The 23125-nt window shown below is 41.1% G+C and overlaps 5 protein-coding genes across 7 annotated transcripts; 3 read left to right on the forward strand and 2 right to left on the reverse strand.

Moving 5' to 3' along the window:
* The first annotated feature begins 576 nt into the window (after nt 1-576).
* On the forward strand, nt 577-6852 carry LOC110851219 (transcription factor E3). 2 transcript variants are annotated; one of them, XM_022098911.2, is made up of 9 exons: nt 577-2005; nt 2277-2563; nt 4289-4502; nt 4672-5076; nt 5399-5639; nt 5705-5780; nt 6004-6181; nt 6257-6370; nt 6465-6852. In XM_022098911.2, exons 1-9 carry the CDS (start codon nt 1985-1987, stop codon nt 6579-6581), a joined length of 1653 nt encoding a protein of 550 aa, XP_021954603.1. In that variant the 5' UTR covers nt 577-1984; the 3' UTR covers nt 6582-6852. The 2 variants fall into 2 exon arrangements, with proteins under 2 accessions (XP_021954603.1, XP_021954611.1); XM_022098919.2 differs by lacking the exons at nt 577-2005; nt 2277-2563 and adding an exon at nt 3583-4207.
* Nucleotides 6741-9337, reverse strand: LOC110851233 (mitochondrial potassium channel). The gene is made up of 5 exons (XM_022098931.2): nt 9125-9337; nt 8550-8997; nt 8329-8475; nt 7744-8130; nt 6741-7640 (listed from the first exon to the last, which is right to left on the reverse strand). The coding sequence occupies exons 2-5, from the start codon at nt 8829-8831 to the stop codon at nt 7392-7394; spliced, it is 1065 nt and encodes a 354-aa protein (XP_021954623.1). The 5' UTR covers nt 8832-8997; nt 9125-9337; the 3' UTR covers nt 6741-7391.
* Nucleotides 9338-9460: 123 nt separating this feature from the next.
* LOC110856829 (nuclear inhibitor of protein phosphatase 1) lies at nt 9461-11309 on the reverse strand. The gene is made up of 6 exons (XM_022105393.2): nt 11051-11309; nt 10931-10991; nt 10703-10856; nt 10261-10481; nt 10005-10202; nt 9461-9939 (listed from the first exon to the last, which is right to left on the reverse strand). The coding sequence occupies exons 1-6, from the start codon at nt 11080-11082 to the stop codon at nt 9604-9606; spliced, it is 1002 nt and encodes a 333-aa protein (XP_021961085.1). The 5' UTR covers nt 11083-11309; the 3' UTR covers nt 9461-9603.
* Nucleotides 11310-11326: 17 nt separating this feature from the next.
* LOC110848732 (transmembrane protein 14C) lies at nt 11327-12382 on the forward strand. The gene is made up of 2 exons (XM_022096020.2): nt 11327-11531; nt 11677-12382. Exons 1-2 carry the CDS (start codon nt 11456-11458, stop codon nt 11916-11918), a joined length of 318 nt encoding a protein of 105 aa, XP_021951712.1. The 5' UTR covers nt 11327-11455; the 3' UTR covers nt 11919-12382.
* A 589-nt stretch (nt 12383-12971) lies between these two features.
* Nucleotides 12972-20243, forward strand: LOC110845802 (piwi-like protein Siwi). 2 transcript variants are annotated; one of them, XM_022092316.2, is made up of 13 exons: nt 12972-13588; nt 13732-14215; nt 15639-16123; nt 16326-16673; nt 16757-17164; nt 17359-17509; nt 17588-17732; nt 17823-17983; nt 18056-18186; nt 18264-18432; nt 18499-18620; nt 18706-18875; nt 18953-20243. In XM_022092316.2, the coding sequence occupies exons 2-13, from the start codon at nt 13744-13746 to the stop codon at nt 19218-19220; spliced, it is 3030 nt and encodes a 1009-aa protein (XP_021948008.1). In that variant the 5' UTR covers nt 12972-13588; nt 13732-13743; the 3' UTR covers nt 19221-20243. The 2 variants fall into 2 exon arrangements, with proteins under 2 accessions (XP_021948008.1, XP_035708527.1); XM_035852634.1 differs by lacking the exons at nt 12972-13588; nt 13732-14215 and adding an exon at nt 14882-15218.
* Nucleotides 20244-23125: the final 2882 nt, after the last annotated feature.

Genomic DNA, 23125 nt, shown 5'->3' on the forward strand with positions numbered 1-23125 from the left:
AATATTTAAATGCAATTCCTCCAGAATAATTTGACCCCTTTAAATGAAGAGTTGAACGTCCCCCAGAATTGGAGGATTTAATTGACCGATTCTCTTAAAGTCGTTCAAACCCCTAAATTTGTGTCCACCTGAGCTTTAATTAACAAATAATTAATTTGGGGTGTACTTGTAATGTTGATTGATTGAGAACCAAAGTCGAGAATGGAATAAAGAAATAACGATTCTTACATATGTAGAACTTAAAATGCATTCGCATCTTGAAAAAAAATTATGACACTCGAACACCATCATTTTTTCTAATTCTCAAGCCTCCTCAATTCGCCACATGTATAAAGCAAGTGACGCTGGCACTTTTACTCTCTTCTTTTATTTAGCTTAATGGTTAATCAACAAAGATCTCCCTCACCGTACGTGAGTGGTTTTGGTGAAAAAAGTGAGTGACAACTTTCCGACGACACGGCTCGGCATTGTCGTCCTTGAGAAGAATGCCAATCGTCCTGACGAGAAAAGACCATCCTCCATACCACTACCCGACTAAATGCCAGTACTACTACCCGACCAGAAACCAAACAAAAAAGAAGACGAATAGCATACATAAAATACCAACCAATCTGGACTTGACAAAATTTACTAGCCTTTACTAGCAAAAATATACATAATATTCTGCATACTGGTTAGTGCAGAAATTGGATATCTTATTCTCTCTCCTCTCTCGACTCTCGAGGAGGCGAATGTTGTGAATTTGAGACAGGATTGCATCATCGTCATCTAACCCAAAAAGCAGCTCATCCTCAGTGAGTGAATTGAATAACAAAATCGTTCAGACTTTCAGACACAAAAACAACACATGGTTAAAGGAATAAATAATAAAGTTTGACTGGACAACTTTTTTCTATCCGTCATCGTGTGAGCTGATCGCACGAAGTGTAATTACAATTAAAGTAATAACATCACACATAATACTCCTGGGACAGCAGTTAGTTGAAAAGGAGGATTGGTGCTTTACATACATTATTTTTGAATGAAACTGATATCGTCCGTCCCCAAAAAAAGGCAGAAAAGGATAATTATAATTAGTGACTATCTTTTTAACTTCACATCAAACTCTAGCCCACGAAATATAATAATAATACTAATAATAAATAAATGCTGGAAGATAGAACAGGATCTAAACTGCCTGCTGTGGAGAGATGAGTCATCCTACATAAATATCGATCTTTGTTGAAGGAAAGAAAAGGCGTTTTTGTTTAAAGGTTAAGTGTCGTTAAATTTAATTGAACCTTCTTCGATTTCCATGAATATTGATAAGTAATATTTGCCTATTTACTTATTGGCTCTCCCACGGTCAACGAGCACGTATTTAGAATTAAATTTTACATTTTAACTGTTCTTTCTTTTCTTCGAAACTCGATACGCCCATGGGACCGTTGTTCTTAACTTGTTTTAACTCATCACATCAGTCAGTCCAATACTTGACAGGAGAGTCAGTCTTATTGGAGTCGTCAATGTGACAGGATCGTTTTTGTGACCAATTTTGTTTGTCCAGCAGCATCTACCAAGTAACCCCTGCCAGTACTTGAGCCCAGTATAAATACACGTTCATAATAACATACATAATCTCTCTCTGGTGTAGTGGCGATTATACGCTTTTTGATAATAATCTCTCTTGACGTTACTACACGCTATAATTATTATTGTCTGATTATACCTAAATTGATTATAAAAGCGGACTCGTTCATAAAATTATTAAAGAGATAGTGAGTGATTGGTTGGATCTCTATTGTTCTTCTCGTCCCGTCTGCCAGAAGAACTCCGGACTCGTCATAATCATCAATTTGCGTACTTTATCGCATACATTAAGTGTGGGAGTGGGGGTTTAATTCATAATTAAAGTTTGTCCTTATGAGAGCAATCAGTTTTCGTCGGATGGGAGTAGAAGACTACGTGAAATTGGTGACTTGTTCTTTGCATCGCGGCCATTATTATGGACAATAATAGTGTTTTTGTAAGTTTGCAAATTTAAGGGAGTATATAATTATTTAAGGCTGAGTGTAATTCTCTAGTCTTCATTATTTAGTAATTATTCCATTCAAAAAATGGTAGAGTCTGAAAATTAGATTTTTTTGTGTTTATGACATGCATTTAAACTCTGCAACCAAACAAATCCCATTTTAACACAATCTACCCTTTGACCCCTTCAGTTGCATAAGTTATACAGGGTCCAAAAGTCATGTTATCAAGACGTAATTTACTTTAATACATCATTTTGCTTGCAGGGCTTCCAAAGGGAGACGCCCGACTCAGGAGTAGACATGGCAGACTTTGACCTGACCAGATTCCTCTTCGATAACAACAATCCTGTCGACTGGGACTCTATTATTGTTCCAATGGACCACGAGACTTTACAAACTCAACAACAACCACAAGTAACACAACCGGTTTCTTCGCCAGTGATGTTTGTCCCACAACAACAACAAAGTGGCATTATGACCATCCCCCAAAATACTTTGACGTCAGAAGCAACCATGGCAGGGTCTCTACTCACCCAGATCGTCCAACCAAGGTATGAATGAAACTTGTCATGATAAGCAAAGCCAAAGTTCATGACATGATAAAGTAGTAAATGAAAGCAAAGCATCTCAATCTGCCCCCAATTTTACTTGTCCGTTTAGAAAAGTATTTAGATGGTCAGTGAAGAAAGTTGGGTCAGTTTTTGTGAAAGGTTCGAGCTATGCTTATCAATCATCCATCGTCACGATTCTCCTTCACCGTCGTGTTGTCATTTGTTCAGGGGTCAAAATCCAAATCCAAATCCTCTCCCATCGCAAACCAAACAATAACATCCTTCCCATATTCACACGTTTATTTATGTATTTATTATTATTATCCTCCATTCCATTCCATGCAGCGTATTGTTCTCTTATCTTTTCTTTGTCCTTATTTCATCTCACTACTGCTCGCTTTCTTTACTTTACGTGACTTTTGTGGCAACAACAACAACAATAAATTTCTGGGGAAGGGTGCAATCAGCGAGTGCACCCTTGGCGTACAAAATAACGTCCCGTTTAATAAGGAATTCTAATTTCATGGTAAAATGCATATGAACGAGTATGTAGTTCAGTTCTGGGAATCTATCATTTTCTTTCCTCCTGTGCATAATTTGGTTTCTTTAGTCGGATGGATATTATGTATAAAGCATTAGCGTATCCTTGAGATAGTTGGTCTGGTCTTTTTTTTGGCATGGAGTCAATCCAATCGTTTTTCTTCCCGATATAATAATAATACTCTGCGTACTCCTCTCTTCCACGCCATATTATTATTATTATCGGGACGTTGTTCTCGCTTTTTAGTCGGGTAGTCTTATCCCCCCAATGCATCCATGGAGCGTATTTAGTCGTCGTTCGTAGTAGTGGAGGAATAAATAGCTAAGCATTTAGCGTGGCGTGGCGTGGTTTCTGATGGATGGTGACGATGATAACGCTGCGCTATAGCCAGTGTTCTGGTAAAACTGGTAGTGGGTACGCTTTAATTAAGTAATCTGCCTGCTGCATCTTACTTTTCATGTAGTACTACTTCATACTTATGCTGACTTGGTCTCTGGTCTGGTCTGGTTGGTCACACATCGTAACTTATTACTGCATACTTATTAGTTAAGTTATGTATGTATGAGTGGTGCTCTTATTATTATCATATTATTCCGAATCAAGTTGTGCTGGTAGTGTCGCAATCCAATTGAGATAGCTGCTTCGTCGTGGTGGTGGTGGTGGTCGTGGTGGTGGTTCGCCAGTGACGTTCATCATCAGCATTCTCATTCATCATTAAATTCCTGGACGAGCGAGGGTGAAGCCACCTTTATCACGAGGAGATCAAAGCAAGAATAAATAACAATTGTGGACTGGAGTATCGAAAGTTGATACAGTCGCTAGGACAGGGTCTGCTAGACACGTCGTTTTGCGGTGGTGGTGGTGGTGTGGTGCGTAGGGATTTTAGTGGAGGAGTCTAATAATTAGTTCAAAGATATGCAGTTATCGCAACAAAATCAGTTCTTCTCGCATGGAGGCGGGGATGACCCCGCGGGTCACTGGGATTTTGTCTCAACTTCGACCCCGCCTCCGCCTCCACTTTCCGTCATGACCTCACAGCAGTGTCAAGGCTATATCCACTTGACGCCGCAATCTTTCTCGTATACGCAGGAATATGCAGCCTCGTAAAGTTTTAAAGATTTTGAATTAAATTTTGTAATTTTTTGGGGAAATATTTTAATATTGTTTTTCATGTCTTATTCCAGCGTCCCCACGAATAACAAAGGTCTCAGTTTATCCTCTCTGAGAACGAGTACGAAGCAAGAGTTGCACCGCATGAAGGCAATCGAGGATTCGAGGCGAGAACAAGAAGTAAAATCATGCAACCAGCCCCCACCACAGTCTACCCCCGTGGATTTGCCGTTATCTTGCTCCCCTCAGACCACCATGGTACCGAGAGAGGTCTTGCAACAGGTCAAGGTGAGTCATGTGAAAGAGGAAAGGAGTGTTGCAATTCAATAGGAAAAATACTGGAGACGGTTTCAGCCCAGATACTCATTTTCAATAATGTCAATCAATTTTCTCCCAGTTTTATCAATTTAATCAGTGTGTAAAGATATCGTAAAATCAATTTCATTTTATTTTTCAGGAAAAGACCCGTCTTGAGAATCCTACCCGCTATCATTTGTTTCAATGCGCGATCGAGAAGGCGACCCAGGGGGCGATGGGAGGTGTCCATAAAGGCGGCTCTGTTCCCCCTGCCACATATGCGGGCGGTTTCGTGGGAATGGACCACTCGTCCACCAACCACCGCCTTCGCCTCATGGAACTTCCCACGCAGCCGGGATCTGCGCCACCGAATGTGTACACCCGCGAGGCGCTTAGTCCCCTCGTTCTCTCAGCGAGCGGAGGAGGTGGTCCGTCCCCTCTCCCGCCACACTCCCAGTCCATCAACAGCTCGCTCGGGACAAGCGTGACGAGCGGCTGTTCAACAGATCTCAACGATCCCCTCGCTACCCTGGATGTCGACGATGTCGTGGATGCAACGGAACTGGTAGGCGGACAAATATGACAATAAATTTAATGTTTTTCGTTGATTTTTGCAATCTATCAATTTTTATTTATTAAACCAACACATAAATCGATTTACTATTTCGGTTGGTTAATTTTTAAGCCGAAATCATTTTGTATGGGTTATCATCATTTCCATTTATTTTTAAAAAAGACAAAAGATTTACATTAACTTAAATTTGTAAATGCTGTAATAGCCAAATTTTCTGCAAAACTTTACAATTGGACACAAATTGATCTATTTGTATACCATTTACCTTTTTTGTAAAGATTTTTTTATATCTTTATAATTTGTATGTTTCCAGAATATGCTCACGTTGTCGGAAATAAATGAGTTGATTTCACAAGAGGAGACCGACCCCGTCTTCAGCTATTCGACCCCCTCCGCCTCAAACAACTTCATGTCATCCCCACAAACGCCGGGCAGCACGTCAGGCCCACAATCGAACACGCCTATGCAGAGTCCAGGAACGCCAGACGGCTCATCGGGCGGGGGTCATGTCAAATTGAATAAAGATCGACAAAAGAAGGACAATCATAATAAGAGTGAGTCAACTTTGGAAGTCATTTTCTTTTCACGAGATGATAAATTTGTAAAATTTTATGTTTAGTTGAACGAAGACGCCGTTACCTGATAAACGACATGATTAATCTGCAAGGATTACAACTGCCGAAACCAAACGAGCCGTAAGTAGTTTATATCAATTAGAGTTTTCAACTTTGAGTATTTGTAAACCATGCAAATTTTGTGAGATGGGTTACAAAGAAAGTGACACTTGTGAACCAGTTTCACAGAAACTTTTTGTAAACTTGCAATTATTGCAATTATTGATGATATGATTAATCATATCTATGATTAATATGATTAATTAATGATATGATTAATAAGTTCATTAATTTTTATTTCCAGGTATTACGACAAATTTGGCGACGTAAAACAAAACAAGGGCGCCATCCTCCAAGCTAGCGTTGATTATATTCAACTTTTGAAGGATGAAAATGACGAATTTCGTCACAAAGATTCAAAAACTCAGGTCAAGCTCCAACAAACGGAGCAAGAAAAAAGAAAGCTTCTCCTTCGCATTCAGGTATTTAAATGCATATATAAAGAAATATTTCTAAATCAAAATTACCAAATTACTAAAATTTCCCCAAAAAATTAGGAGTTGGAGCAAATCTGTATCCGAAATGGGATAGCTATCCCAGAAGAAGCACTAACTTGGAGGTCACAACCAGACAAAATCTCTAACCTGATTAACGGACCGATCATAAAACAGGTGCGAATTTTTTTAACCTTACAAATTTCCTAGAAGCTGATTATTATTTGTTCTTGATATTTTTTCTAATTTTTAAATATTGTTTCTCTCCAAGGAGCCCAAATTCTCCGACCTTATGGACGAAGGGCACATGGTAGGAGACCCGATGCTCGGCCCTGGACCTGTTGAAGATTTCGCACCGCTCGAAGACGTCGGGATGGAACTTAGCTAGAGATTTAGACATAGAAGCACTCTTACTTCGACTACAACTACAATATTATGCATAATATGATACGTGATATCTACAGCAAGAAAACATATACTTTAAAGTAACGAATGGTGCATATATATGCAGTAAGCATAATACTACATTACGCGAAGTACGCTGTGCTTAGTTTTTGACGTAGTTTATTTTTCTGTGAATTATTGGATATCGACTTGACCTGAGTAATTATGGTGCAATATATACGACACAATAATAAAACAGAATAAGTTACTGATAACAACTTGTTAAGAAACTGGCGAGAGTTATTGATCACATTATTTTTATACCGCACATAATGAGGTACAATTTCTCATTATTTTCTGTATCGATTCATAATAATCATAATGACACGCATCAAGATAATCACCTCATTATTGTCTTATAGAGTTATACTGACGTAGAGTTACATTTTCTGCAATTTTCAGCGTTTATATGCATATTCTGTCTAACAGGCTAATTAAGGCCAAACTTTGAAACTATGTAAACCTTGTGAAATTACTAAAAAGAAGTAACAAACATCAGAGAATTTTCACCCGGGTGCTAATTTTGCGCTCCCCTAATATCAATTTGTTTCTCCTAATATTTTACCAGGTTGTTTACCCACCTATCTCACAAATTTTACACAGTTTACAAATTGGCATGAATATGTCATAATATTAATTAATTATAAAAATACATTTCCTAAATTCCTCTCCTACGTAATCTTGACAAGAACTAAACTGGGCATCACAATCACAATTGGATAAAATCGATTCTTCTGTTCTACTATTTTCTTCACTATGTTAGCCGATTCAACACAAACATAATGACGCCAGCACCTAACATGAATACCGACATTATAACAGCCACATGTGCGTGTGAGTTGGGAACGTCGGGCGTGATCCCATCGAGATTAAAGTAGACGGGAGGTTTCCTCCTCGCGACGGCGTCAGCCCACTCGTTGTTCAACTGGCCGGCGACAGACTCTACCGTTTTTGTGACGCCCATTAATGTGACAACGCTAAGACGGAGGGTCTCCTCTTGGTCCTGGGAAAAATAAAATAAAATAAAAATGAATGAAAATATTATGAAATGTCTTATAATGTCGAATCATTTAAAACGGAATCATTTCGATTTAAGCCTGCTTTACCTTTACGCTTTTGAGTAATTTTGTCACATTTTCGGAAATGCTTGACATCGCCGTGTTTTGAAGTGGGATGGGCTCCACACCCAGTTTAAGACTCAAGTTTTGGACTGCCTCTTCAATTTGAGCGACATGAGCGGAGGTTTGGAGGAGGATGTCTTTCGTCTGTTTGTGCCGCATCCGGGCGTTAATTGTGGTTCCGACGATGCCGAGAAAGGCTCCGAAGAGGGAGCCGAAAATTGACCAGTATTTTGTCTTCTCGCCCTGTGCCCTCTCTTTCTCGTGCGACATCCGCAGTGCGTTTGAAAGTTCTGAGAAAAGTTCTCGCTCACGCTCCTCCAACTCTTCAAAGTGGGAGCGGACATCGCGCTCTTCGCGGATGATGTCGATTTCCTAGAGCAGAAAATTTAAGTTAGTAAAACTTGAGCGTTTTCTTACCAAGGGAAAATTTATAACCTTTGTAAATTCTGTGGGCTATTGGAGAAACGAACAAAATAAGAAAATTCGCTCATTTTCAGAGAACCGTGAAGCTCACAGAATATTTTGTCAACTTTACGCAGTTAAAAATTAGTTATAATTTTAATATTTTACATTTTTAATCAATTCCAAGTATCGATTGTCGCCTCGGGCCGTGCGATCAATGTCCATGCGAAGGACGCGGAGTTGATTTTGGACTTGGACTACTTTTTCTTGTGCGGCGCGACGGAGTTGTTGGCTCGCTTTGAAGCAAGTTTCCGCCTAATTAATTAATTAATTAATTACTATTAATTAGATTACTTCCGAAGATGAGTATTTTATACTTAAATACGTACCGATAAGACCCTTTCTTGAGCCTCCTTGACTTGCTTGATTCCAATGAAATCCTCATACGCGACCATGACCTGGTTCACTTTGTCCTTCACGAGGAGAGGGAGGCCTTGTCGAGGGGATGAGAGTGGGTGGTCCGAGCGATTGAATAACGAGTCGCGACCGGCGCCATCGTTTGTCGCGGTGGAACGAAACCGGAGGAGGAGGAAGAAATGTGGAGACTTATCGCCACTCGTCAAATTATGGTGATGGTGACTTAGCAAAAGAAGGCGTCGTATGGGGGGCATGATAAGTTATGCTGATTGACAAGTAGCGAAGCGACGAACAAGTAAAAATTGAAAACGGAAATGGATAGAGATGACGCAATAATCTCATAATACTGAAGAAAACATGGACATGGATAAGGTTAACATCGATAAGATTATATGGTCGAGGAGGTTATCGCCTCGTTCACTAGAAGCAAAAAATAACATATTTTTAGTATTTTACAATACAACAGCTGTATTTACTTGGAGTGAGAATTATTAAAGACCGGTGTCCTTCCACTACAATTATTTTGGATATAAAACTTCCGTCTTACCTTTAACGTCCTTTATTTAACTTAGTTACAGACTGTAACTTACAGTTAGTTTAGTTAACTTAGTTAACTTAGTTAGTAACTTAGTTATATGTATTTATTTTTCTGGATAAGTGTAGAATTAAAAATTAGTTAATGGCACAAAATTAAAAAATTTGACAAAATCTCGAAATCATGATTTACTCTCGTGAAGAACACGGCACACGGGTTTCTCACTCAGAGATTTTGAGGCTGATGGGGCAAAAATGAGATGATTTGAGTTAGATGAATGCCCAAATTGATCGCTCACAAAAAATTGAAGGATAATGCTTATCATGAAATAATTGGATTTTTTAAAACTAATTTTCATGTTAAATGTTTATTATACAAACAAATAACGGGGGCCATAAATAAACCAGTGGATCAGTCATCAGTTAATGAACATTGCTCAACTAGTTGTAATGATAAAAAATTAGCAGTATTTTAAATTATAGAGTGCTGCATTACAATAACAAATTTCCGACTCCGGGCTTCTTCCCAGGCCAGGCTTCCTTGGCATATTTCTTCTTCTTGGGCTCGTCACTGAGGTCCATGGAGGGCGGGGGAGGGTTGAATGTGGGCATTACTTTCATTGGCAATGATGGTATTTCTTCCGCCGGCTCAATGTCGGGAGCAGGGTTTGGCAGGGGGAGATCCAATTTAGAGGATAAACTCGTGAAAAACGGTGTTCCAAAAGAATCTGGGGGCAGATCGTCGTACAAGCTGAAGGAAGTCCGAGGCATGAGATGTTTCTGCGTAGTGTGAGCCGGAACCAGGCCGCCAGGATCCATTTTTATTCTCTAAAAATATATAACCGCAAATATTACGTATGTCGTTGTCAATATTTTGAATAATAAGATGACACCTTTGACGTTGGGATGACCGTTGTGTGAACCAAATTTCTAAATCTACCCACAGACGGGTCCACATCTTCAGGATTGATAATTTCTTCATCTTCATTAAACGTGACAGACTTTTGCTTTCTCTTCTTCCTCTTAGTATCTTCCGGTATGCCCAGCATAGATATCCGTTTATTGTGCACAGTATTAAATTCCGTCAGGTTCTGTGGAACAGGAATATTTAGTTTACCTCAAAAATTAACGATTTAAATAAAAACTTACATCCAGCTCAGAGTCCGTTTCGGGAAGACCCAACCAGCCTCCTTCACCGTCAGCGCCCGCCCGCTCCAACTCTTCCATGATAGGTCTTGGCCCCACATTTGGGGGCTTCTCCCTCAATATGTACATTCTCGTAGACGCTCCAAAATGGAAGGTGGTGTCGACCGGGAGTTGAGTCGGTTTATTGGATTCTAACCGCATGCTTCCAATATATGTGCCATGTGCTGGATGGAAATGAATAATATAATTGTAATTAATACATAAGGCAATTTATACACTTTTGTAACTGCGTAGAAACTTGGTGACAATCTTAGAGGCAGTTTCAGAGGCGTCACAAACCAACTCATTCATTGTTTTTTTTACAATATGTGCTTTGGTTCTGGTTGTAATTTTTGTAAAGTCTGAGAATAATATCAACCATGAAATGGACTTGAGTTAAACTTACTGCTCGCTAGATCGACAAGAAATGCCCTCTCCAAATGTTTGTGATACACGAACGCAGCATGAACCCTGGAACAGGAGGCGTGGTCGATGCAAACGTCGTTAATTTGAGGATTTCTGCCAAACAGGTAACACTTTTTCTCATCCACCATCAATTTCTAGAGTAAGAGAAAAGTATTTAATTAACCACAGATCATAAACTATTATACATTACGATTTTTGTCCTAAATACCTGGACTAGTTTTTCTCCCTTCATCACATCCAAATGAAGTCCAGCCGCGGGTCGAGATGCCCTAAAAGTAATCAACCAATTAAAATAATCTCAAGCTAAATTGATTCAAGCTAAACTTACCATGGGGGAATGTCGTAATGAGGATTTGACATAATTTTGGTCAGTCGATAACGATGCTTACACTTCAAAATTTATTCCAGATTTCTAAACCAGGAAATGAACCAATTTACTCCATTGAAACATGGAAATTCAACGTTCCCGTTAATCCATCCCTTATCAGTCTTTACTTTTACACTTTGACCTGTGATAAGCTATTTGCTTATCAGGGACCAAGACGAGATAAATTTGCGTCAAAAATAATTTTTATTTGATCGGCCTCTTCCTCCGGTGATTGGTGGATTCGCGGTGGCCGAATCCCAACTTTCCCACGCAGGACAGATTGCTCAATTGACAGCCGGAGATTTGTTTATTTGGACAGATTTGGAGTTGATAAATACAAATAATTTTTTAATTTTCCAAGATAAGATGGGTGCGGATTGGTTAGCGTATGGATACGGGGCCCTCGTCACGTCAGGGGGAATCATTGGATATGCGAAAGCTGGTAAGTCAATCATGTCAATTTTGTTCAGTTTTATTTTACAAGTTGTAAATTACAGCGAAGCTTTAGGTTAAAAGTTTTAACTCAAAAATCTTCAATTTCCATGTCGTGTTATAAAAATTTAACGAATCTCATTCCTCTTTTCTAGGCAGCACGGCATCGCTCGGGATGGGAATCCTGTTCGGAGCCATCATCGCGTACGGGGCTTATCAGACGTCGCACAACGCGAATAATTACCTCGTCGGGTTGGGGGCAAGTGCCGTGCTCGCTGGCGTGATGGGGAACCGATTTTACCACTCGGGCAAGTTCATGCCTGCCGGTCTCGTCGCCATCGTTAGCGCCGCCATGGTCATGCGATACGTCGTTAGATCATTCGCCGTGAAGCAGTAGCCTTAAAGTGAGATAGAGAAGTATAAGAAAAAAAGGATAGAAGATAAGTAAAAGTCAAGAAAACAAAAATTGGGCATTCCATTTTATAAGAAATTTTCATCAAAACAAGAAGAAAAAAAGTAATCTACAACCTCTTCTTCTCGTCGTCTATTCATAATTTTATTCCAGAGGGTACAACATGTGCTAAATTAATTGAGGCAATTTTATTCACGCAAATCTTTTTTGTAAACTTGCAAATTTGGGAAAAAGTCTGGCAGCCCATTCATTCCTTCAAATCTGTGTCGTCCTACTTTTCCCCATGTCGCAAAGCTTTACCAAGATAAGCGTGAATGAATATCCTCCTTAATAAAATCTAAACATGTGCCGTCATATATATGCATATTAATATTATGGTGATGGGTACACCGCGTTATTAGTAAATTACATTAAAAATGGCAATAAAATCGTTCACATTATCAACCTGACTTGCTAGCCGTGAATACCTCTAAGCAAAAAATTATGCACAATTCCCACGCATACCATGCATGTTATGTAATAAGTTGTTAGAGCAGAGTGGAAACTTCAACTAAACCCGGCAGGCAGACAGAGGACAAGGACAACCGCAAACGTGCATCAGTAGCACGAGGACCTCAGAAAACTTATAGTTTTTAGTTATACATATTTTTAATTATAAATATTTTTTAATTTTATACATGACTTATTTTAAAGTGTGACTTCCATGAAAAAAAAACCGGCGTTAAAACCTAACCTGAGCTAAAACAAAGCATTAAACCCGACAACCACAGCACAGGCAAGTTCACATACTTATAACAAGTACAAAATCTAAAGTCAAGGGCCATGAAGTCTTTGTCCTTTCCTATTCGCTGTATTTATGCTTCACCATTACGAAAACGTGGAATTAGCTAAAGGCTGGTCATAACTAGATATATAACTGCCCTTCTACTGGTGGTGGTTGCGGTGCCTTTTATTTGTGAGTCCTTGCTTTGCTGAGAATCAGGGACTGGATTTTTGGGTCGGTCTTTTATTATAAGTGCCCACGCTTTTTCCCTCTCTCAGCGTCCAACAAGAACAGTGCACCAGTAGCACCCATGGCTTTCAGGTAGCCAGGCAGTTAGTCCAGTGGGTCGTTTGCTAATAATAGAATTATTGTAGAATTAAGACCCCTCGGATAATGTATCTGGCAGCGATACCCACTGTCCGCCATCACCAGAAAAAAGAGCGTGATTTCATCATGGCACAAGTATTTAGTTAACTAACCGCATTTTTTTAACGTTTCCAGACCAGTAGTGTCAGCGTTTGTGAAGAAGCAAGAAAAGAAATTCCAGTCCACATTCCATTTCGGTCTTGTTGGATTGCGTACAATTTTTGTGTTGTGGTTTAGTGTGTGTAACTATTTAGATTTTACATGATTTTACTTTTTGACTTGACACGGATTTTATGTTAATTAATTAGAATGCAGATGTAGAACAGTAATGAAAAAAAAGTTTGTGAATTTTATTTCTTGACGACTCCATTCGAAAGGAGGAAACTATATAATTCCATGTGACTTGGTTGTTTCGTGTAGTTGTGATAACGTCGTTCTCGTCGACGATACATTTTTTTCGCTAATCCAAGAACGCGGAAAGTTCTCATAAACGTTCTTCCTCCGCGAGACAAAGCACGAAATAAAGGTATTTGCAATACTACTATATATTACTGAACGTTTTATATTTATTGTCGTAGCATTTGTCAAAATAATATCTGCAAAATGTATAAATTTCTTACAATATTTTATTAAACTTATTTTTCTCTGGTTGGTTTCTAATTTGTTCAGAAATTTTAAAAAATGAGTTATTCCGGACGAGGAGGAGATGATCGGTGGCAAGATCGTTCCAGAGGCAGACGAGGCGACGACCCGTACGATGACCGTGCCCGGAACCGTTCCCGTTATGCTTATGAGCCCGAAGACCTGGACGATGAGCCCGTGATAAGTCGAGACCTGAGTGGAGATCGGCACCCAAGTCGAGACCCGAGTCGTGACAGGATCCCACGAGACCGATATGGCGGTGGTCGGGATTATGGCGGAGATTATGTCGACGGCGTGGGTGGCGACGAGTTCCATCCGCCAGCATATGGGAGCGCTAGTCGTGACTACCGTCCCCCCGGAAGGGGCCGACCCATCCCTCCAGGTTATGGTGCCGGAGCAAGTCGAGATTATCCTCCGAACGGAGGAGGTAGCAACGGACATCGGAATGGGGGTCACCATGGTGCAGCAATGCGTCGCTCACCCGACGAGCCGTACGACGAGGTCCCTCGAGGTAAGCAAATTCCCCAGCATGCAAAATAGTAAATTCCGCTAATATGCAAAATATTATTCGCACATGTTTAGCATAAAATATCTAATTTGCATACTCCGATCCATGAAATTCCTAACGGTAGTAGTGGCATGATCATTCCGTTTAGAAATCCATCCATTCTCATTTTCCGTTCGAGAAAAAATCTGATTTTGCATTTCTTACTAACGTCGACTTCCACTTAAAACCGAAGGATACGAAACAAAGGAAAAACTCGAACTTTTCAATTTTTTGGTGCGGTGCAGCCTAGCACATGCTTCTCCACGAGAGACCATAACACATTTACCATGCCTTCTTTTTGGCTTGCTCAAATTTACCATAGCTCAGCCATTTTCACCTACCATAAACCAAAACTGGTAAACTTGGCGTATATCTCGCTGTGTTTGTGACATAAAGAGAAACGCTTTCGTATACATCTAGAAAGGGAAAATCACGTTTGGTTGGGTTTTGTCGAGGGTGGCGATCCACGTATAAAATGCAAACATGTTTGGATTCGATCGAAGAGTGACGCCCTCGAGAAAAGAGATCACACGCTTTTTACACGTTCCCTTCCACAAGATTTACCTCCACAGGACGACTCCGCCATGAAGCTGTATGTACGTACTTGTGTTTTTTGGACGTGGGTTGCTGCCAAATCGTTTGTGGCGGTGTGGTTTTTCAATAGGCTCCGAAATATTATACATTGTCCAGAAGTATCGACTTGAATTGATAACTGGGCCAGATTGAGAATCTGCTCGATTGCGTCTTCCTTGTCTCAAGAAGTGCTTAGCATATTGAACGAGGTGACGTGTCGTGGGGTGATCTCAAGAAGTACGATATCATTATCGTCCTCCAGAATAATTATCGGTTCGACAAGGATTATTGTTGTCCTTATCGGACAATCCGGCAAGGCGAGGTTTCATTCAGTGGAGAGTGGAGTGGAGTGGTTATAATTACTGTTAGATGAAGCGTAGTGATTCAGATCGGGGTAATAAATTAATTTTTGCGGACCTAAATTTTAGGACTAATTTGTTGACGAGTAGTAATTTGCAACATGATACCTTCTTGAATTTTTTCGGCATCATATTTTGGCGTCGGTGGCATAATGGAATTCGTTTGATTTAGGTAGTTTGAAATTGGAGAAGGAGTCCGTTTTTCAGTCAAGCTTGGGCTTGCATAATTTTCGCGTTTTAATTATCTACCATGTTACAAAGCATTTGTCTCATTTTGCGATAATTCGAAACATATTCAGAAATTCGCATAATCTGTGTCCATGTTTGCCAATGACTAGATTCACTCTGAAAATTGTACAATACGAATTAGTTCAATTAACGAACGACTACTCCCGTACACATTTCATCACCAAGATATTAAACCATGTCTTTCAAAGATTATTTTCATTACATAGGAACATCTCCCAAACGTCCCCGTGGGGATGATGACGCCTCGTACGGCCAAGCTCCGAGCGGAGCGGGTCATTATGACCCAGGAGGTCCTTCCCGTGGTGGTGGAAGCGAGGACGGGGGCCGAGGAGGTGGGCGTGGTCGTGGCGGCGGTACTCGAGGTGGACGCGGCCGAGCCCGTCAGACATACGAAGAGCGTCGTCGCGAGCGCCTGGAGCAGCACGACCTCGTCATCTCGCGTGGGGTGGACAAGTACGGAGAGAAAATGAAGAAGATGGGCGGCACGGGAAGACCTGCGAACCTACTCGCGAATTACTTTGTCCTCGAGAAACGAACGGACTGGGCAATTTATCATTATCGCGTCGACTTCCTCCCCGAAGAAAGGGAGACTAGGATCAAGAAGAAACTCCTCCGTATACATCAGGACACTTTGGGAGCGTACATATTCGACGGGAGCTCACTCTACTTGTCACACAGGCTTAATCCAGATGTGAGTTGCGTTACATTCATAACTTTTCGAGTTATTTTTGCAGCCTTGTACATAAATCTCGTAAAGTTTGTGGGATGGGTGCACAAACTGCGACAAAAGTATGAGACGCAGATTTATTGACTTATTAAGTAAACTTGGACTGCAAAGTTAACTATGGTCAATGATTAATAATCTTATTATTATCAATCTTGTTTATTTCCAGCCTTTGATACTCTGCTCAGTACGTGAAGATCAGGAGAAAGTTGAGCTCTCTGTTCGCCTCGTAGCTGAGTTGGCCCCCACTGACGTGATGTACCTCCAAATCTACAACATCATGGTTCGCAAATGTCTCGAGTTCATGGAGTTGGAGGAACTCGGTCGCCACTTCTACGATCGTCATCAGGCCATCAAGATTGAGGCGCACAGACTCGAACTTTGGCCGGGGTACAAAACATCGATGCGGAATCATGAGCACGATGTTCTCCTCGGGGTCGAAATTACTCACAAAGTTCTCAGAACGGATAACTGCCTACACGTCATGACTAGGCTTAGGGGAGGGCAAAATTATCGGGTGAGTGGTGTGACTTTATCATCCTGGCTGACCTTAGTTAATTTCTTGATAATTGTACTTATGATATTTTTTGTAATTTGCAGCACGACATTAAGGAGGAGCTGGTGGGATCAATCGTTATGACCCATTACAATCGAAAAACATACCGGGTGGACGATATCGATTGGGATAACTCTCCCGGAGCTACCTTTGACATGAAGGATCATGGCACAGTCACGTTTGCAGACTACTTTGCAAAAAAGTATGGGCTTCGCTGCACCGACATGCGCCAACCCATGTTGGTGTCTCGGCCCAAGAAGCGAGATTTCCACAGGGGGCAGACCGGACCTGTTTTATTGGTGCCAGAATTTTGTCAGATGACCGGTCTCACCGACGAGATGAGATCAAACTTCCAGTTGATGAAGTCATTGACTGGGTATTTACATGTCAGCCCGGATCGAAGAGTGGATGCGGTTAAGAAGTTCATGGCGAGGTTGAAGCAGGCGCCAGGGGTAAGATTTTTGATATATGTAGTTGCTTATCAGAATTTTAACCCATTTGAAATGTGTCATTATTTTTTGCAAGTTTTGTCAAAAAGTACATTGAGTAATTTGAATAATCTACGATGCATCGAATTTTTTGCGGACACAATGTGCCATTTAATATGCAAGATAGTAACGTATGTATATATTTCTCGATTGTCCAGGTGAGGGAAGAGCTGAGTCGTTGGGGATTGAAATTCAATGATAATCTCGTCCGCGTCAAGGGTCGCGTTGTGGACAGAGAAAAGATAATGTTTGGGCAGAATCAACATGAAACAGCTTCCGACAAAGCCGACTGGAATGCTGCATTTAGAAGTGAGCTAAATTTATAAATATAAAATTTCTTTAAAATCCCGATCTTCTAATTATTTGTTATCTTGTATTTTCACCCAGATCACGAAATGGCATCCACCGTGCCGCTCGAGAACTGGGTAGTGATCGTACCCCAACGAGATGCACAAGCGATTGATGAGGTCGTATCAAAAATGCAACGGGTCGGAGAACCCATCCGGTTCAGGGTGTCTCGTCCCAGAGAAGTGTAAGAGCTTATCTTAATTCACGGCTTACCGTATTTTTTGGCTATTTGCGGGTGTACATGCATACTTAACAGTACCAATTCTAATTACAGCATTCGAATTCCCGATATTCGAATTCCCACCTACTTGGCCGCCATCGATCAGGCCATGTCCAATCAGAAGGGCAAAATACAAATGATCTTCATCGTCCTCCCCAGACAAGTGACCGATATTTACGCCGCCGTGAAGAAGCGGTGCGCCGTCGACTTTGGCAGTGAGTAGTTTAACAAATTTCTTGATAATTTGCTCCAAATATGAGCTAACTCAACTTATCTTCTCATTTTAGTCCCATCGCAATGTTTTGTCGCCAAGAATGCCCACAATCCTCGTGGTTTGATGAGTATCGCTACGAAGGTTGTGGTCCAGGTCAATGCCAAGTTGGGCGGTGAGCCATGGTTCGTTCAAATCCCATTGAAGGTGAGCATATCTTTGGTTAATAAATAATGATGATATATGCAACCTCGATAACTAATTGGCTAATTTCTTTTCCACAGAAACTGATGATTGTCGGGTTTGATGTGTACCATTGCGGGAAGAGGAAGGGGGCCAGTGTGGGCGCTATGGTGGCGACGACCCACGAAACACAAGCAAAGTACTACAGCACCGTCAGCTTCCACAACAGCAAGGAGGAGTTGTCCTCCAACCTGTGTGCCGATATGACGAGTAAGTCACCTACTACGACAAATGCATCATTTTTAGGTTCGGAATTTCATAATTTTTCTCCCACAGAATGCATGTACGCTTTCCAAAATGTAAACAAAGACTTGCCCGATCGCATCATCATGTACCGCGACGGGGTGGGCGAAGGCCAGTTGAATTTCGTCTTTGAGACTGAAATGAGACAGATTAAGGTACGTTGTTTTTTAAATTGCTCTTTATTTCGACATTAAAATGTATATTATGATTTTTTATGCAATTTTTGTGTTTCAATTGCAGCAAGCGATGAATCAAGTGTACACCGCTGCTGGAAAAGCTCTACCCAAGTTTTCATTCATCGTTGTAACAAAAAAGATTAATACGCGAATCTTTGCACAACTGGGTAACGGCAGGATTGAGAATCCCGACGCTGGAACGATAGTTGATGACGTTATTACACTTCCGGAGAGGTAAAAATCATAAATAAATTGATAAGTCTGGCATATTTGTATTGACTTGTGCTAATTTATGCCCATATTTTCACCAGATTCGACTTTTACTTGATCTCTCAATTCTCTCGGCAAGGAACCGTCTCACCGGCATCGTACAACGTGCTCTGTGATTCACAGGGCTTGGATGCGGATAAGATTCAGCGCTTAACGTACAAGTTATGCCACATGTACTTCAACTGGTCGGGGACAGTCACCGTCCCAGCGCCGTGTCAGTATGCCCACAAACTGGCCTATCTCACCGGAGTGGCCCTGCAGGGTAACTCCTCCAGCGAAGGGTTGTCCCACTTGCTCCACTTTTTGTAAAGTCGCCATACTCAAGCGGAGCAGAGGCGTCATTTTTGCTATTAAGAGTTAAAACGCCACTGCGAAAAATCATGTCAATCTTTGTAAATTGACAAAAATCTGCGAGGCAACTTTAGTCTACAAACATATATACGCACCTCCACATTGTTAAGTTTGTAATGTAACCCCGTCTCACAAAATGTACGCTACAAAAAGGTGGTCTGAGTACCCCTTAACCATTCAACGTTGCATTATTACGTGGCATTTTTATATTTATATTCTCTCCTCCAGTCACTTATCATATAATGAAACTTGTTTTACAAACCGTTTTAATGCTTAATATCATCAATAGTCCTAGTTCTCAATGGTACGTTTAAGCCGTGTCAATAATATGACTTGTCCGGCGCTTAGTTGTTCACTCATTGTAGTTAAAACAGTAGTAGATCAAACTGGAAAATGTATTGTAATTGTGTATTGATTGAATCAGTATGTGTAATGTAGCTTAATCCGTATAATGATGATGTATACTGCAATTAGCATTTTTTGGTGGGCAGGACTTTTACGAAATTATCTAATTGTTTTAAATGTTTTAAATGTTGCATATTTTAACAGAGTTTCGTTTTTATTGCATAGTTTTATAAAACGGTTTTGCCCGTCTGCCAGTTAGTTTTGTTAGCTTTTGCTTAGTTGAATGAGTTTCCAGTTCTCCACGATTTTTTATGTCACTGCATTTATTACCCGTACATTATATTCTGCGTACTGTTATTCAACGAAAATGTGTAAGGGATTAACATTGTGACTTCCCTTGCTAATCCGTAATGATTTATTGTCAGTAGTTAGTGAGAATATAATTACAATCGAATAATTAATATAATGATGTTTACATATGTCCACCTGAGTGAGGAACAAGAAATATATAATTACAATTACCTCTGTATTTGTATATTTACAATTAAATAATTATAGTTAAAAGTATAATATTTATTTAATAAGATCTTATTAAGTAGTAGTATTGCTGCTAATAAAGAATCTTTATAAACCGTATTTTAGAATGGGTCGAGCTCTCATTTTTTTCTGGACTAGGATAAAAATTCGTGCCACGAAAGATGCAAGTAATACATACGTCAGATTTATTATCATGATTGTGCACATGCATTTATTTAGTCAGATTCTATAGCCTGACTTTGATTGTCTGGTGGTACGGGATCGTTCATTAATTAAAGGTGTGCATTACATATTTGCGCCACATGTTAAAAGTTGGGACAGTTTTGAACGCAAATTCGCCATTTTTCCTCGCCTACACACATACTTACACAACTACTGAATGGTCTCTTTCCAGTAAAGAATTTGGACGTGATGATTACATTATTTGGGACACAAAAGGCTGCATTATGCTCTCGAATGGGGTAGAAATTCATCACCATTTCTGAACCCAATCCATCTGGACGGACTGGCCTGGAAGAATTGGAGAAGAATCGACAATTCACACAATGGGAGGAGTTGGTTCGTTCGTCGTCCTATTTAGTTGGCAAGGTGGACTGGAAACTGCATGAATAGTGGAAATTGGAGCATTTATTCCCTCCTGAGAATTCAGCAGTGGTCGAATTTAACAAGGAGTGAGTAGTATTAAAAAAGTGGTGGTGGTGAAAGTCCGAGGAGTGGGTTCTGCTTCATTGGGTCACTTTCACCATCGCCACCATCGCCACCACCACCACTGCCAGGTACTCAATTTGTATATCATATTTGAAAAGAGATGAGCAGCAGCACCAACCAGCAGCTCCTTCAGAACTTTTGTGTTATGCATGGATTGGATTTTGCGATTGGATTTCCTTTTCGCGAGGTGAAAGCGAGAGGAAGGAGAGAGCAAGGCGAATTCACACAGTGCTGCTATTAATACCTATGCAGCCATGCGCCCCGGAAGCAGGGGGACATTGTTCCCCCAAGAAATTCAGCAGAAAATTTTATCTTGCTCATGTCCCTCCTCCCACAACGCTAATGTTCCAAATGTCCCCCCAACTTCCGCCGCCACTGAATACACGGAGGATCTGTCCGTGCTTTCTCTCCCGAATAGCAGACTGTTGCCTCCTCCTCCCTTTACGGTCATCCATCCATCCACCCATTCCAACCTGCAATTCTCCCCGTGAATACATGCAAATTGAGAGATTTGTAAAAAGTAGGACCCGATAATTCGATTTTCTTTCTCTTTCTCTTTCTCTCTCTTTCTCTCAACTTTGACCGAATAACACGACCATCGCCATCATTTCCATCATGTCGCTATGCTTGCTTATTGCTTCCGCTGCTGCTGCTGCATGGGAATTCAATCGCGTGCGACATAGTCAGAAATCAACTTCGCCTCGGATTGGATGGATTTTGATTCTATACAAATTTAGGGCTCAAATAGTCTATGAGATTGTCTGTGACGTGTTGTTTTTCCAAACTTTGGTGGATATTTATTACCCAAAAAGTAGGTAGAGAATGTTCATGAACATGACAAGGTTTGCGGTTTGGTCGATGTGTGTTTGTATGTACATGTGCAGATGAACGCCTTGTAACTCGTTACATACATATAGATAAAGTCTATATACATAAAGTATAAACTCAATTATCATGACGATATTATCATCCACCAACCACTTATCAAACACTTTCTCCTCCGAGAAGAAAGCGAAAAATGTGTAGCAAACAACTTTCACCGCCTCAAAACTTTACTACTACTTTTACCTCCGTCCGTCCACACTTTCACCACCACCACCACCACCCAGAGAGAGAGAGAGAGAGAGAGGTGACAATCATTGTGGACTATGCATCAATTATTCACATTATTTTCCCCGCATGCTAAAACACCTCGGTTTCCTAGAAAGGTATGAAAATCCCTTCTGCACACACGAGTTGAATGCATGTCCCCCCCCCCGTATTTGCAAAAATGTGCGAATCTCTGTCTTGGATGGATAGTTCGTAGAGAGAGAGATGGATTCTCTTCTTGGTTGGCTGGCTGGTGGGGACGACAGGCAGGAGATGAAAGGCTGAGAAAGAAGAAGTTTCCATTATAGACTGAAGGCCAAGTTGGCTTAGCTCTCTCCCCAATTCCGTTTGACGTGAGAGGAGAAAGCATCCGGAAAGACGACGACGCGCTGTTGCACACTTTTACTTTAACAACCAACCAACCTCCCTCCCTCCCTCCACAGATATTGGGATGCCATGACGCTCATGCCTTCTCTCCAGCAAGTCAGGAGAGAGAGAAAATGAAGCCCACGACGACGACGACGACGGCGGCGGCGATCAAACGGAGAAAGGCCTCTGTATTCTGTCTCTTCTTAATATTCGTGCGCGTGGCTGGCTACCTCTTTTCCCGTCCGGTGAAAGTTCACTTTATTTCAGTTGCATGCACATGCAATGCAGGAAACCTGGAAGGAAACGACTAACACTCCTACACGGCCGGAAATGAAACCACGACATGTCCACCATCGACATCCTTCTCTCCCCGGAGGGTACACGACCCTCAAAAAAATTGCCCCTTCTTCTTCTGGGGTGGGTGTGCCGATGAGATGTAATAATAATGTCCCGTCTAAAAAAGGAAGCCACTCGCTCACCAGGTATCGTATCGTAAGTAACGGGGCGGGGTGGTAGAGTGACGTAGTTTGTCGACACAGGGGCGTCCACACAGACAAGAAATATCCCCTCGTCGCAAAATCTAGTCATCCCCTCCCCCAAAATCCGTGTGGGTGTGCCTTCACCCAGTTCGCGTGGCGTACCCCCCTGCCCAACCCGTTGCGAGCATGCAGTTGCTATCTGGTAGAAAGGAGTCGGCCATTTTCGGAGGCGGAGAGTGAGTCAAAGTCGGGACGAAAGTTGGTAGGAATTTCTCCGTGGGTTTTGCCGTCTCTCAACTAAACTAACCTACAACTTGGTGGTGGTACTGGTGGTGG

The sequence above is a fragment of the Folsomia candida genome, unplaced genomic scaffold (assembly GCF_002217175.1).
Source record: "Folsomia candida strain VU population unplaced genomic scaffold, ASM221717v1 Fcan01_Sc001, whole genome shotgun sequence".
NCBI lineage: Eukaryota > Metazoa > Arthropoda > Collembola > Entomobryomorpha > Isotomidae > Folsomia > Folsomia candida.